We start from the raw sequence: 17267 nt of genomic DNA, 5'->3' as shown, positions 1-17267 counted from the left end.
TTAGATCAAAGCCACAGAATAAGAGCATGGAGTGAAAAATTACAGGGTTCATGAGTTAATGGAATAAAAAAGACGGGGAAGAAACAAATCACTGTGTCCAAAAGAACTTGAGCAGAACAGCTGGTCACTGCAAAGGAGCACCAGTCAATAGTCTCTGGTGGGTCCCACCTGGATGTCCACCTCACTGCTGTGTAACTGCCTCACTTACATCCAGACATTTGGTCTAAGAGAAGAAAGCAGACCAGGTCCATTGAAAGGAAGACTTCCTAAAGTCACTAAACTATTAGGAGGGGTGTATCCCACAGGCCACTAAACAGAAAGTCCCTGTCAACATGTTCAAGTGGCCGTTTTCTTAATAGATCCTGAATTTAAATTAAGATTTTGCTTTTCCTTTTTCAGTAAATTAAGATTGCCATATCAGCTTGCTGATTGTGGCTAACAGTCCTGTGCCTTTTATTAATTGCCTTTTGAGATTTCCTTTGAAATGAGTTCCAACCAGTTTTCCATATAAGTTTCACTCCATTCTCCTCTGCAGACTAGTCAGCAATGCCTTGCACTGTAACAGGGGAAAACCCACTTCCGTGTGCTCTTGTACTGATCAGCCATAGTTAGAAGAGCCAAATGCTATCTTAGTTTTTAAAATCTAACTCTCAAAACTCAAATAAAAATACAACAAGAGCTTGAGGTCATCCTGCCTTGAAATTCTGGGAAATTTCCCCCCATAGGGCAATCCTAGCTTCTTCAGCATTAATTGGAGAAGATTCCTTTGCTTCGTGAACACTGCTGGACAGCCACCGATCATGACCAGTGGGCAATGAACAGGAGGACCACCCTGGAAACCATGTCACGACACCTTTCCAAGAAGCAGCTAATCGAGTAACCCTAAAGGTCATTTAGTTCAAAAGTTAATTTAGTTAACAAAAGTGAAGGTTCTTCAGATGGGGGTGAACTCATTTTTGTTTCTTGAGGTTTAGACTTTTTAAAACTCAAAAACATGATAGAAACCTACCAGGCAGCCGCAGGACTCCTGGACTTCTGGGTGAGAGAAGGGGTCCATGCACCAGCAGGAAGAATTCCCCCTGACAAAGCGGAGGAAAGGTGGGATGATCCTGACATCACAGAGCTGCTGTATTTCCATGAAAGCATCCCCCAGACCGGAGCACAGCTCATGAGAGCATCACCTCCCGCTGCAGAAGGCCAAGCGTTCACAGTTGTTTTCACAGCTTGAGCTGTTAATCTGATGACAGCGTTCTGTTACAATGACAATATTTCCATTATATTAAATGATGCTCACTCTGTTCATGCATTGAATCCTGGGACCTTCAGCAGGGACTCAGGGGGCTGTCATGAACCTTGGGGCTCCTGGTGGCAAAACCAGGAGCCCTCAGCACCAGTGTAGCAATTAATAAACACCGGGAGCTGCTAATTCCTTTTCATCGTGTGACACTGTAATTAAATCATCATTTAAAGAAAGGCAACTAGTATTAAATTTCCATTATGAAGAACCACAGTGCCACAGAAACTGCTATGAAAACAACTTACAGCAGAGGTTCAGAACCCTTTATTTTTTTTAATTTTTATTTTATATTGGAACACAGTTGATTAACAATGTTGTGTTAGTTTCAGGTGTACAGCAAAGTGATTCAGTTATACATATACATGTATCTATTCTTTTTCAAATTATATTCCCATTTAGATTGTTACATAATATTGAGCAGAGTTCCCTGTGCCATACAGTAGGGCCTTGTTGGTTATCTATTTTATATATAGTAGTGTGTGTATGTTAATCCCAAACTCCCTAACTATCCCTCCCCCCACCCCATCGTTCCCCCCGGTTACCGTAAATTCATTCTCTAAGTCTATGAGTCTGTTTCTGTTTTGTAAATCTGTCCACTTGTATCCTTTTTTTTTTTTTTTTAGATTCCAAATATAAGCCATATCATATGGTGTTTGTCTTTCTCTGTCTGACTTACTTCACTTAGCATGATCATCTCCAGGTCCATCCATTTTATTCCAAATTTCCTTATAACTTTTCTCCTTGTTAGGCCTCATACTTTTTTTTTTTCACTAGTGTTTGTAAATCAAAATCTGCTTTAGTAATGATAATTGTTATTTACTCAAACATTGGGGGAGAAGGGAGGAAACTGACATTTACTGAACTACAGGTGCCCCGCTAGATGCTTTTACTACAACCGCTTGCCACCCTCACTTTTGGGAAGAGGGATTGGGGTTCTCAGAGGTCAGGGGCTCACCCAGAATCACACTTTGGAAGATGGTCTTTTGACCTCTGAGCCCTCACTTTTTGCTCCAGACCTTGCTGCTCCAACGTGAGAACATCAAGGTGAAACATGTCCAGTCCCATGAAAAGAAACCTACCATTTCTATTAACAAGGTTAGCAAAGTACAATTTCCATGTAAGTTTCTGAAATAACAAAAATAATTTCAAGGCTTTGCTGGTGTGACTTTCTTGGTTAAGCAGCCAATGGGGACTCCAGTTTGAGTCTTGAAAGTGAACAGGGAAATATCACCTAAGGGAGTGATGTGCTTCATCGAACTGCTTGCTGTATCTGATAATTACTTGGGGAAAAAAATGACTCCATTTACACTTCTTGAGCTCAGGGCCTTCCTTGCTTTAGCTTCAGGCCTTCAGTGACTGTGGGCAAGTGTTCACAGCATAATGAATTTCTTCAAAATGTCCTCTTTGCCCCTTCCAAATCCTCCACTAGTTCTTCTCCTGGCTTCCTGTTAGAGAGTAATCAGATGTGACCTGCAGAGCTGCACAGAGACCAGCAAAAGCATTGCACAGATTCTGGATTTGGGAGCCTCCCAGCCTCCAGGAAGTTCTGAGCTGCAGGAGCCACGTGAAGCTGCACTCACAGGGGAGGATGGAGGGGAGGAAACGTGAGGATCAGACACGTCCACTTACCTCCGGTGTCAGGACCCCAAGCGCCCTGCACCTCGGCTTTGCGTGGTACCCGGCCGGGCTCTGCAGGACACACGAGCAGTGATGGTCATTCCGAGTGACGTGCCTGACACAGTCCCTCCGTCCGCCGGGTTTGGCAAGGCTGGATCAAACAGGCCTCTCTGACACAGGCCCACTGCCTGCAGTTTCAACCGTCAGAGCGCACTTTACATCTCGGCGTGAGGAAGGTGCTCTCAGGACCTACTCCTAAGAGAGGAAGTTCTGACACAAACTTGCCTGAAAGAGCCAAAAGCCTGGCACAGGGGCCACCCTGTGGTCCAAGGTGACACTTGCTCTCTCTCGAGAAGTGGGAGCAGGGTGATGTTAATGGAGCAGAGGAAGGTCAGTCAGGGCCCAGATCACACAGGGCGGACGCGGCAGAGCTGGGATGTGGGCTCGTGCAACCCCGCCCAGAATCTGGGTCCCCTCCTTTTCCAGGGTGCCGGACACGTGCCCTCTGGGTGCTTTTGCTCCCTGAACTCAACTTTCCATCCCCCCAGGCCCAGGTGAAGGAAGCTGTCACAGCCATGCCAGGAGCGAGGACACGACCTTGTGAGCCAGGGAGTCTGGCACCTCAGAGATCATTCCTCAAACTGCTGCCATCTGACCATGGACACGAACCTGACCCATCTCTCCACTTGGCTTTGAACGTGCAATAGAAATATAATATTTGCTCACTACCACTCTGTTCTATACAAAACAGTATCAAGAATGAGTGGGAAAAGTGACTGTTTTACTTCAGCGGTAGTAGGGAAATCACGGCTGGAGTGTCACCAGACACAAGCCCTGGGACATAAGCCTTGGTATTGAAATCTCCCAGTCTGCTTCTAAAGGCTGGGAACTTCAGCACATTTTAAAATTTAAATTAGGCATCATCTACTATAATGGGAAAATGTAACGTTTAGTTCATGTTTATACCACAATAGCTTTTTCTGGAGATTTTTGCTGCCTTCTGTGTGAAAGGAGGTAAAGGCAGGAGTTCAACTTGGTTCCCGCAGCATGAGCTCAGAGTCTGAACAAAAAAACAGTCAATACGCAGAATCCCATCTATTGTTTTAAAATGTTTCTGTTAATTCATAATCAAATGATGACTAAAGTCTGCCTAAAATGGAATATGTAGATATTGAATTCAACAATGTTTTACACTTACAGAAGGACACATATTTGTTTTAAATAAAACATTTTGCTTCGATCTGGGACTTCAGTAAATCAAGCCTTTTTGTGTAACATGGACAGAAAGTATTATTGATAGAAGGATCCAAAGCACCCCCTTGTATAAGGCACCCCGCCTCCCAGCTTTTTGTCATGCTGACAAAGGAAAAGAGTAGAAATGGTTACAAATTAGGAATGAGTTAAGAGATGAGGATTTCACAAAGAAAGAGGCAAAAACAGAAACAGACCAGGAAGGCAGAGGAAAGTTGTGGGCGAAACAGTGAGCGTGGTCCGCAGGCTGGGGGAGGCGGGGGGACAGCTCTGGGGACCGCTGTCCTTCCTCCAACAGTATCTGAAGGTAAAACAGACGTCTGAGCAGAATTCGGAATATGTTCCACTCCCTGAGCATTGATTCTACTTCTTTTTCCCTCTTGAAAGACTAGATTCTCCAATTAAAAAAAAAAAAATCTCCCAACAAACAAAAGCCCAGGACCAGATGGCTTCACAGGCAAATTCTATCAAATATTTAGAGAACAGCTAACACCCATCCTTCTCAAACTCTTCCAAAATATAGCAGAGGGAGGAACACTCCCAAACTCATTCTATGAGGCCACCATCACCCTGATACCAACACCAGACAAAGATAGCACAAAAAAAGAAAACTCAGGCCAATATCACTGATGAACATATATGCAAAAATCCTCAAACAAAATACTAGCAAACAGAATCCAACAGTACATTAAAAGGATCGTACACCATGATCAAGTGGGGTTTATCCCAGGAATGCAAGGATTCTTCAATATATGCAAATCAATCAATGTGATACACCATATTAACAAATTGAAGGATAAAAACCACATGATCATCTCAATAGATGCAGAGAAAGCTTCTGACAAAATTCGACACCCATTTATGATAAACACTCTCCAGAAAGTGGGCATAGAGGGAGCCTACCTCAACCTAATAAAGGCCATATACGACAAATCCACAGCAAACGTCATTCTCAATGGTGAAAAACTGAACACATTTTCTCTAAGATCACGAACAAGACAAGGATGTCCACTCTCACCATTATCATTCAACATAGTTTTGGAAGTCCTGGCCACAGCAATGAGAGAAGAAAAAGAAATAAAAGGAATCCAAATTGGAAAAGAAGTAAAACTGTCACTGTCTGCAGATGGCATGATACTAAACATAGAGAACCCTAAAGGTGCTACCAGAAAACAATTAGAGGTAATCACTGAATTTGGTAAAGTTGCAGGATACAAAATTAATGCACAGAGATCTCTTGCATTCCTATATACTAACAATGAAAGATCAGAAAGAGAAATTAAGGAAACAATCCCATTTACCATTGCCACAAAAAGAATAAAATACCTAGGAATAAATCTACCTAAGGAGACAAAAGACCTGAACACAGAAAACTATAAAACACTGATGAAAGAAATCAAAGATGACACAAACAGATGGAGAGATATACCATGTTCCTGGCTTGGAAGAATCAATATAGTGAAAATGACTATACTACCTAAACCAATCTACAGATTCAATGCAATCCCTATCAAATTACCAATGGCATTTTTCACAGAATTAGAATAAAAAATTTTACAATTTGTATGGAGACACAAAAGACCCTGAATAGTCAAAGCAATCTTGAGAAGGAAAAATGGAGCTGGAGGAATCAGACTCCCTCACTTCAGACTATACTACAAAGCTACAGTAATCAAGACAGTATGGTACTGGCACAAAAACAGAAATATAGATCAGTGGTACAGGATAGAAAGTCCAGAGGTAAATCCATGCATCAGTGATAACCTAATCTATGACAAAGGAGGCAAGAATATACAATGGAAAAAAGACAGCCTCTTCAATAAGTGGTGCTGGGAAAACTGGACAGCTACATGTAAAAGAATGAAATTAGAACACTCCCTAACACCATATACAAAAATAATCTCAAAATAGACTAAGAGCTAACTGTAAGGCCATACACTATAAAACTCTTAGAGGAAAACACAGGCAGAACCCTCTATAACATAAATCACAGCAAGATCCTTTTTGACCCACCTCCTAGAGAAATGGAAATAAAAACAAAAATAAACAAATGGGACCTAATTAAACTCAAAAGCTTTTGCACAGCAAAGGAAACCACAAACAAGTCAAAAAGACAACCCTCAAAATAGGAGAAAATATTTGCAAATGAAGCAACAGACAAAGGATTAATCTCCAAAATAAACAAACAGCTCATGCAGCTCAATATCAAAAAAACAAACAACCCAATCCAAAAATGGGCAGAAGACCTAAATAGACATTTCTCCAAAGAAGATATACAAATAGCCAACAAACACATGAAAAGATGCTCAACAGCACTAATTATTAGAGAACTGCAAATCAAAACTACAATGTGGTATCCACCTCACACCAGTCAGAATGGCCATCATCAAAAAATCTACAAACAATAAATGCTGGAGAGAGTGTGGAGAAAAGCGAACCCTCCTGCACTGTTGGTGGGAATGTAAATTGATACAGCCACTATGGAGAACAGTATGGAGGTTCCTTAAAAAACTAAGAATAGAACTACTGCATGATCCAGCAATCCCACTCCTGGGTATATACCTGGAGAAAACCATAATTTGAAAAGATACATGCACCCCAATGTTCATTGCAGCACTATTTACAATAGCCAGGACATGGATGCAACTTAAATGTCCATCAACAGAGGAATGGATAAAGAAGATGGGGTACATATATACAATGGAACATTACTCAGCCATGAAAAGGAATGAAACTGGATCATTTGTAGAGATGTGGATGGACCTAGAGTCTGTCATACAGAGTGAAGTACATCAGAAAGAGAAAAACAAATATTGTATATTAATGCATATTTGTGGAATCTAGAAAAATAGTACAGATGAACCTATTTCCCAGGCAGGAATAGAGACGCAGACGTAGAGAACGGATGTGTGGACACAGGGGGGAAGGTGGGGAGCTCAGCTCAGTGCTCTGTGATGACCTAGATGGGTGGGATGGGATGGGAGGGGGAGGGAGGTCCAAGAGGGAGGGGATATATGTATACATAGAGCTGATTTACTTCACTGTTCGGGAGTAACTAACACAACATTGTAAAGCAATTATACTCCAATAATATATACTTTTTTTTTTTTTTCTGCCAACTGTTCTTTCTTTGTTGCCCAGGTTGGTCCCAGACTATATCCTTCAGGGCCACAGGTTATATTTCAATTTCTCAAAGGTAGACGCTTTTTACAACCTGTGTGTTTCTTTGGACAGAAGGGAGATAAAAGCATCACCATGGAAGCTTTTATTTAGTTAAATAAATTACTTTCTTTTTCAAGAGAAGACTAAAGTGAAACAACGTAATTAATTTTCTATTAATTCTTCCTCACTGAGACTGCTAATAGTTATTCAGTCTCGTGCTAATCACCAACATGAGTAATGCACAGAATGTCATCACAAATTAGGAAAACATATGCCAATATTGTATTATTGTCTGGATTTTTATATTTATTATTGAAAAACATACACTTTAGTACTTAATACTTCATTATGGTTTTTATCACTTTCCCCATTTGCAAATTCTTGAGCCGGGGGCCATGTCCTCCATCAATCCTGGTTCCTACAACAACATGATATTTATAGTAGATCCTCAATAAATAACAGTCAAGCAAAATAAGAGAGAGAGAAGAAAGGTATGTTTATGAAGAAAGGCATGTTTTATCAAGGTTTCATGAAAGGTCATCTCTATATTATCATTTTCAAAACCTAGGAAAAAAAGTCTTCAAAGTAATTCACATCCACACTGATGTTACAGACTTTTTAACTCCCTTTAGTTAAAAAAAGTACAATTAATCTTTTCATAGGTACAAGTTTACCCTAAAAGTAAATAACAGTTACTACATATTTCATACTTAATTGCTACCTTATTCTTTTAGTTTTGTTCTTTTGGGGTTTTAGTTAGCAAAGGGAATGTTATTCATTATTATTTAATGTTTTTTGCAATGATATAAAGCATGTCTTCACCAAGAAAGGGAAGGGGCAATGATGGAGCTTATTTCAGGTCATTTTAGACGGCAACACCCCTCAGGCCTGCTCAGTCTCAGCCCTATAGTGAGAACAGGCGACACAGTCCTGGAGAAGCCAGTCCTGCCAGCCTGCGGGGGACTGGCTGGAGGCTGCACTTCTGCATCGGATACTTACAGGTCTGAGTGTAAGTCAGCACAGAGGGTCCTGATCCCCAAACTTCCGCAAAAGCACGCGGGCGAGCTCCATGTCACCGTTCTCACTGCTGCTTGTCGTGAGACAAAGGAAACAAGGCGGGAGGTTAATACTTGCCTGGGAGCTCACAGGACAGTCTGTCAGAGAGAGCTCAGGCCAACTGTCCAGGCACATGTTCCTAGCAGCACAGATAGAGCTAATCATTCACCTTTTTTATGGGGAGGCCAAACCAGCAACTGGATGAAGAAATGTCTTAAAAGCACCGTTTTACCACCACAGATAATGCATTTTTATATACTTGCATTCAAGTGTATTATTTTTCTCACCCTTTCACTTAACATTATAATATTACCAACTCTGGCATTTTTGTATGTTTTTTAAAAATTAATTTTAAAGGCTGCATAGTATTACATCTTGTTAATATATTAAAGTCTATAAAGCTATTCTCTTACTGCTAGAGCTCTGATTTGCTATCAGTACGTGTCCTATAGCATAGCCCTGCAACAAAACAACTTCTTTTTTTCATAAAGTAGTTTATTTAATTTTTTATTTTATTTATTTATTTTTTTGGCTGCACTGCACAGCACGTAGGATCTTAGTTCCCCGGCCCGTGGTCAAACCCGTGCCCCCTGCGGTGGAAGCACGAAGTCTTAATCACTGGACCTCCAGGGAAGTCCCACAAAACAACTTCTTCTATTTGTTTTTTGTGTGTTTCTATATGTGAATTATATTGAACATTTTCTTCAATAAGAAGAAAGAAGTCCTATGTATGCTTTAAGTACACAATGAATTATAGTATCTATTTTACTGGCACAAATCTCAGAAGTCTGTTAATAGTTCAAGCAGCGTCCATGGGGACCAAGGCCACCAAGATGGAATCTTCTTATTGACGACACCATCAAAGATAAGACGCACTATTCTTATAGTCTGGAAGAGATACAGAAACAAACTCTAGATTAACTTCTATCCATCAATTGTAAGAAATATCTTGACTTGAGAAACTGTAAAGGAGATGATATTTTAAATCTGGCTGATTAGGAGTGGGGCTCATTTCAATTAATTAAAATTCTGGATGATAAGTGTTTATGAAAGAAAAGAGATTTATTACTTTCTAGAACTTACATCATGTAATTTGCAAAATGCTTTTGAATAGACATCTCTGGGAGCACTTACCCTCAAAATAAAGGAAAAAAATGATAGATCATTTACATGTGAACGACGACCTCAAATCTTTGGAAAGAAGCAGTATATAAATTAACAAATGAGCATAAATGGTTTTTTCTAAAGAACTTCAACATTAGCTTCTCTTAAGAAATGTAGACACCACAAAGTAACGTTCAACCACTGATTCTTCTAATCCATTTCTCTGTTTATAGACAAAGCAAAGTTGACTCCTGAACACCTTTCTGACTTTCTACCAGCGATTAAACCTGGGGAGGTCTGGGTAGGTGAGGCTCGTGCACCCCACGTCCTGAAAGTACACGTCAAAGCCCAGAATGAGGCGCAATGTCCATCCTCGAGCAGTGCAGCCTCAGCACAGACGGGGACTTTACAGGGATTCCCAATTTCCATAATCGGCAGTGAGCCTCTCACGCAGCAACCTGGTGTATTCTCTGCTCAAGATGTATCACTGGTTCCCTGTTACCTACGAGCCTTGAAAGAGTATTCAAGTCCCTCCCTGCTCTTCCCGACTTTCTCTCCCAGAAGGCACCCCGGCCCAGCCCAGCGGAACCGCCCTCTGATGGGGCGGACCAGCTCCCTCTGATGGGCATCCGCTTCCCTGCTACCTGGTTGGACACCGTCTCCAGCCACTAAGCTCCAAGTTCCTCTTCCTGTGAGCCCCCCTCTGCCACCTCTTCTATCCCGGTTCCTCCCAGTGGCTGCAACATCTCCACTGGCTTAACGGTGGGCTTCTCATCGTGGAACAAAACAATCCATGAGAGAAAGGGGAAGGCTTAGGACAGTAGTCAGAACACAGCCGATTCTCAAAAGCACTCTGGAACAAACTGTCATCTTGCTAATGCACTGAAATCGTAGACCTACTCCTTCATCTCTACCCAGTTATTTTACCTCCTTCAATTTGATCTTCCCAAACCTCTTACCTTTCAGAAAGGACCAATTATAATGGAAAAGAAAGAACAGCCTATTACACCGAGCTGAAGACAACTTTACTTTCAAGCCTAAATTGGCATGCGAACACCACTATGGCATCCAAAACCAAAAAGAATAACTATTTATAGGAAAACACCTTCTTCCCCACTGCGTGAAATACAACCAAGATTTTAAAATACCTAGGTGGTTTACAACTGGCCTAATCTGATCCCATACAGCTGTGTCCAGAAACACACAGTGATGAAAGATGCTGAAATTTACAACAAAGCTCTGTCTCATAAGTAGGCAGCATGACCTCTGTTTCTGAAAAATGAGAAAACACTTTTAGAAGGAAAGGAACGTATTTTCCATGGAAATGTTGCCCATAAAAAGAAAACGGTATTTGTGGCATCTGTGAAAATACTCTGAATAGCTCTCTTTTAGCCCATTAATCCAAGAACAAATATGAAAGTTTGAAATGTTTTTTTCTGAAAAAAAATATTGATCCACAAAGTAGTTTACTTGGAATAATTACTAAGATCAAGTTTCAAAGTTATGGTTTACTTTTTACTACTTTTTTGCTTAGGTCTAGAGGTCACTTGAAAAAAAAGGAAAAAAGAACTAGCTTTAAATTATCCCTGTTGCCATAAATTTCAAATGCTTGTTCTTAAACTATTTCTTTTTGGTTGTCTTCAAACTCTTGGCTGTATTTAAAGTGCTGTTAGAGGCACATGAAGCCTGTCCTTACCAGACTCTAGGGATTGGAAAGAGTGCTTGACTGGGATTCCTGAGGCATTTCCTGCATGGGGCACTGCTTCCTCTCCATGTCAGCGTTTCTCAAAACTCCACGTGCAGCAGCGTGGTGGGGGGCTTGCTTGAACCAGCGCATATTCCTCACCAGCACCCCAAGGGGCGTCGTGTTAACAAGAGTCCCAGATGGCTCTGACGCACATGGAGATCAAACCAACTCGAGAAAGCAGGCTGCGTGGGCCTCCCCCCATACCCTGCTCCCGGTCCAGCCCTTCCCTGTCCCGTGCCAGCCCTGGGCTGACTGGCAACGGCTCCATGGGGGCCGTGGGCTCTGTGGGAGCTTCCACAGGCAGAGGTGCCCCAGGCCGGGCAACACAGGGATGGCATTTGAAGAACAGGTGCAAAGCACCCGGGGCGGGGAGGAAAAAGGGCCATCCTGCAGAAGGTGACCTGCGGACCTCAGCCTCCCCAGTCTCTTGGCCCGAAGGAGGAAAGCAGACGCCTTCCTACTCCTGAGCCAGGAACCGTGGCTGCCTGGGCATCTCAGGACAGACACGGCCGAGGGTCCCAGCAGCCAGAGAAACTCAAACAGCGCAGGTGCTCAGTGAATATAATGTGGATACACTTAAAAATATCTCAAATGGTAACATCTGTGTTGTATCTATTTTACCACAATAAAAACAAGTTCGCTGAATGAATAGACACCTTGAGCCAAAACTAAATAAATAAAGTAACAGTAACTGAGAGTCATTTGCCTACACAGGACTTTCTTTCTGAAACTGAGACACGGTTTCCAGGAAACGTCTGAGAGTGAAAGGGCATGATTAATATGGACGCCAAGATGACAGGTCTCACCTCTGAGCAAAGCAGGACACGTGGTCACCCCACTAGAGCAGAAGGAGGGCACAGAAGGAGGTAGTGGTGCCCATGGTGAGCCTTAAGCAGAGCAGCTGTGCATCCAAAAGGGGCACAGGCACCCTCCTCGCCCACGAGGAAAACTCAGACGAACAAGGAAGGTCTCCATCAGTATGAACCATCTCTGGCAGCGCCTTACAGTTTTTCCCTCATAACTAGGTAAACTGCTACTCTACTAAACAAAAACTAATGACATGTAAACTCGTTCTTTTCTGTTTAGTCTGAAATTAAAGATTAGAAGAGGGGAAATACGCGATTTCTGACAGAACACACACCCTATCCTATGGCCCATCCCGTCTGTAAGGATGAGAAAATGAGCATCAAATATGTAGCCTCCTCAGCTTCTTAGAAATGGAAGAAAATATTAAAATATCTATCATTCTCAGACTCAAAATATTTTGGAGTGCATTCCTTCTGTGACAGATTAATACTGTGAGAACAGGAAAAATGCTCTCAGACAAAAAAAATATAATTACCAAATTAATAACGCAGTGGAGAAAGTGAATGGCTATTTGCAAGCATTTCAATGCTATTTGAAAATGGTTTCAGTGACATGAACCCCATGTAGAGAAATCTTCACCTGCCTGAGAAGAAAAGGTGAAGAGGTGAAGACGGGGCAGAGGAGAAGGGAGATCACTGAGAATGTAACTTAATTGCATGTGATGCTCAATCCATTCAATATACAAAGTGAAATTTTAAACAATCATAAAGTGACTGAGGACATTCAGTCTCAAGAGTAACCTAAGAGCCGCCTAACAAAGCAATGCATCAGCGGGTCTGGGCATCAAAAGCAAGAGTGCAGATTTGGAGAAATAAGATTCCTCTCTCCCACGAATGTGGGGATTTGGGCCTGTTCTGTTCATACGTGGGTGACTACCAAGAATGGTATGTGGCATGTAGTAGGTACATAATAAATACTTGTTGAATAAAAGAATCAAGGGTTTTATGGGGCTGTAAATCGGTGCACATTTATAAGAGTAATCTGGTAATATGCATCCTGAAAATACTGATGTTACCCCCGAAAAACTTGTGATGGAAATGTATGATGGAAAAAAATGGACAGTTGCAATTTTGTAACTGAAAAGCTCAAAATATTCACAGCTCTTACATACCTGAGGAGAGCAACAGAAATCTGAACATCTGGCTAGTAAGAAGCATTAGTGGGGCTTCCCTGGTGGCACAGTGGTTGAGAATCTGCCTGCCAATGCAGGGGACACGGGTTTGAGCCCTGGTCTGGGAAGATCCCACATGCCGCGGAGCAACTAGGCCCATGAGCCACAATTACTGAGCCTGCACGTCTGGAGCCTGTGCTCCGCAACAAGAGAGGCTGCGATAATGAGAGGCCCGCGCACAGCGATGAAGAGTGGCCTCCACTTGCCGCAACTAGAGAAAGCCCTCGCACAGAAACAAAGACCCAACACAGCCGTAAATAAATAAATAAACCCAAAGATTTAAAAAAAAAAAAAAGAAGCATTAGTGGACATTCTCACACATTTAACCATTCCATAAACGAGGGATGAGAGCAGGTAAATAAAGCACTGGGCCAGAGAGGAGGACCCCTCTTGGAAAGAAATACTCGGGACAGGTGCACGGTTCTTCACACAGGGCTGGGGGCGGGGGATCCCGTTACCACAGAGATAGAAACAAACCAAAGAGTTCACTCTCGACTTTTCCTTTTGTGCCTGTATTTGTTTAACTCCACATCACACACCGTTGTAAAAGTGGCACAAAGATCAGCAAGCCCTCAGAGCCTAGTTAATGCAGCTCAGTACTTTCATCAAGATACACATTTGACAAAAGCAAATTTACCCCCAACCTCCCGGCTGCCCACACCATGCTCAGCCCGATGAAGATGCCTGCTCAGTGTGGACCAGGCGCCCCCAGTCTGGGTCTTGGCCCCAGTGGGACTGAGCAGCGCCTGCTGGAAGGAAGATGGTCCAGGCTCGGCACTCAGTGTAAAGATGCCCAGATCCCGGCCGCGGCAGATGTTCAGCGAAGATGCTCTGAACTTGGTCCAGAGGGACCAGCCCACCCAGGGCGAGGCTCTCAGGAGGCCGGGACCTCTCTCATGTCCCCAACCCCACGTGGGAGAAACAACACCCCTGGAAGCTCTGAGAACTTCCTACGTAAACTTATCTGGCGGCAACACTCAGACTGGCCTGAACGTATTGGCAGAACAGGACTTAATCTGGCTCGGGGCTGTGCCGGGGCCCCCTCCTGTTTAGAGAGAAAATCCAGACATTTCTCTGCAGAGGGGGGCGTGCAGCTAAGGGCCGGTGTCCCGGAAGCAGCCTTGGAGGGTTTGTGAAATATACAATGTATATACTCTTCTAAAGTCCTAACCATTCTGGACCACATCCAGCCCTCCCAGTCCCGGCTCAGGGCCCGTGGGCGGTTGTGAGCCCCGCTCTCTGCATGTCAGTGATCGTGTCCCCTTCCACCAAGGGGAGCCGGTGGGCACAGAGGTTGGACCAGGCTTGCCGCATCTGTCCTCAGCATCTGTCGTGAGACAGGCCCCGAAAGAAGCAGGAGCCCCTCAGTGCTCACCCTCGGGAACACCGACCTCCAAAACGATGACGATGCATGTATATTTCAAATTCTTAAAGAATCAGAGCTACTGCTATTCCTAATCTGTCCTGACATAATTTGGAAATACAAGGAAAGAAGCTAAAAAAGGTTCTTACCTGAAAAAGTAGGTTTCGGCCATGTCGTAATGACCAGGTGTCAGTTTGAGGGGAGGGCAGTCGATGGCCAAAGGCCTCACCATGAACAAGCCCATCGCCAAGGCCACGAAGAGCACAGGCAGCAGCAGGTCGGCGGCGGTGCCCTTCCAGGCCCAACCCGAGTAGCGGAGCCGCTTCAGCAGGAGGGTGGCCGTCTGTGCCCAGAGCAGGGGGCTGCCCGCACTGGGGGTGCCAGCAGGCGTGCCATCTGAGGGGACAGGAAGATACAGCAGGTTAGTGCCCGGGACCCACGTGGCGTCCCCGACACACCCCCCGTCGTGCAGGTCCCTTCACTGATCCTTCAGCCCAGGAGCACCAGCGGCTCCCACTCTACCCTAAGTAAGGACACACCGGAAAGTTACACGCACGGGGTGTCTCGCGACATTAAACACAAGGACAGATGTCACAGTGGTCCCCACTCCGCCCCTGCTTCTGAAGGGAGGCAGGCAGATGCAAAAGGATGGGGAGAAGGGGCTTGTGTTTATTCTTATGGGTTAAAACAAAGCCTGTGACATGAGCCTGAATTCTCGCACAAGAAGAAAAAAAGCAAGATGTTCCAAGGTCCCCAAGCCACTGAGGAAGGGGTGGGAGGTGACAGAGAGCGCACTTCCTCCCTGAGACCCCCTCTCCTGGTTCTCCTCCTCTGTTCTCACCCCGTGTCTCCCCCCTCACAGGTTACATCCTGGTCAGGATTCGGGCGGCACCACACCTGCCGACCCCCAGTTCCCTGCCGACCCCTGCACCCTGCATCCTCTGCCACGTCTGGGGCATCCCCGGTGAGGAGGAGCTGGGGCAGCCTCACGGGGCAGGGGGTCCCGGCCTCGCCTCAGCAGCGCTGGCCTCCCTTCCTTACGCGGCAAATCTGATAACAGCCTTCCGCGAACAGAGAGGCAAAAGGTAAACCCGGAAAGCACAGCACGAACTGGGCGTCCTGGCCCGGTCCTCCTGCCAGGCTCCCTCGTAGGGTGGTCATCGGGGCCCACAGACTCTGTGCAGTGAACCTGCCCCCATTCCGGCCAAACAGCCCATGAGAGCAGATTCTGCGTCCAGCTGAGGAGGCGAAGCTGGGAGCAAACAGAGAGGCCCATGGACTGCAGCCTCCAGCCGGGCACGTCTAAAGGACGACGCGGCTGAACCTCGGCCAGGCCCATGGACCCCCCACTGATTCCTCCTAGAGTATCGCACAAGAAAAGCAGCCTCTGAAAGAACAGGTGTGGGAGCTCTCTGGCGGTCCAGTGGTTAGGACTCTGCACTTTCACCGCCACGGCCCAGGTTCAATCCCTGGTCAGGGAACTGAGATCCCACCAGCCATGCAGCGTGGCCAAAAAAAAAAAAAAAAAAAAAAGAAACAAAGAAACAAAGAACAGCTATGCTAAATTGACTGTACTGCTTACAAATATCAAACTGAAATACAGTTAATAAAAGAGCAGTGAATAAGCTTAAAGTCCCGGAAGAAAACACTTTTAAAGAAACTACCGTCTTGAAAGATAAACGACTGATAATAGCACTGAGAGCAGAGCTGCAGAGGCACAGCTGGAGAAGAAAATGCATATCTGAAAGACCCCCCTCATCTGCAGATCCTCCCTGAGAGCCAGTGTGTGCAGGCTCTGGCTCTTTGGTTTCTGTCCTCAAAAAAGGTGTAACACAGGGATTGAGATAAAAATGTAAACAACCCAACACAATGTAAACTAGTGTAATGAGGTGGGCAGAGCTTCAAGGATTGGAATCAAAGACGCAGTCTTGGGAGGTTTAGGGGGAAAGTGGGGACATTTAGGCAGAATCCTTAAGACCCACCAGGAGATGTTTGAAGGCAGTCAAGAAAATCTGGATGTTTAAAGACCAGCACATGAGCTATTAACCAGCGTGGCATATTCGGCGAATAACTGTGTGAAGTGCTGAGTACGCGTGGCAGGTGGCAGAAGGTGAAGTCCTTTACCAGACGCTTTGAAGATTAGGGATGACAGCCTTTACTGCACTGAAGGTCACATGATGAGATGCACATTATGATACAAAGTAACATTTTATTGTAAAACAAGCAGCACTCTCTAATGAGGCTGGGCTTGTGGTGAAAATAGTGGTTAATACTTCCGACTACATGTCAGATTCACCTGGGTACCTTTTTTTAAATGCTGATTTCCAGGTCCCACCTCAGACAGAATCAGATCTTCACAGACTCAGAGATTAAAATCTGCTTTAAAAAAAAAAAGAAAGAAAGAAAATGAAAACTTCCCGGGGGATTCCGATGCTCAGCTGGGTTAAAGAATTGCTGATTTAATGCACAACTAATGATGATTCATATATAACTCTCATAAAGCAGTTATTAAATCAGCAGATAGAGAGACTCGAGTGCTAGAAAAGGTATATTAAGCTAAATTTGATCCTTCATCGTATAAACATAGACACGAATACCAAATACCCCCTTCCTGATCATTTTAGGACATTCT

General features: G+C 44.2%; 1 protein-coding gene across 1 annotated transcript in view; it reads right to left on the bottom strand.

Annotated features, from left to right (window-relative positions):
- ABCA13 (ATP binding cassette subfamily A member 13) overlaps positions 1–17267 on the bottom strand; it is a gene marked incomplete at its 5' end in the record, with an annotated part of 336636 nt that overhangs the window by 116681 nt on the left and 202688 nt on the right. Inside the window, 4 exon segments of the mRNA XM_082400416.1 lie at positions 1010–1079; positions 8327–8353; positions 8355–8414; positions 14785–15031. Coding sequence (XP_082256542.1) covers positions 1010–1079; positions 8327–8353; positions 8355–8414; positions 14785–15031 — 404 coding nt within the window.

Source organism: Balaenoptera borealis (assembly GCF_965194805.1).
Source record: "Balaenoptera borealis genome assembly, chromosome: 7".
NCBI lineage: Eukaryota > Metazoa > Chordata > Mammalia > Artiodactyla > Balaenopteridae > Balaenoptera > Balaenoptera borealis.
This window is presented reverse-complemented; position numbering and strand designations above follow the sequence as displayed.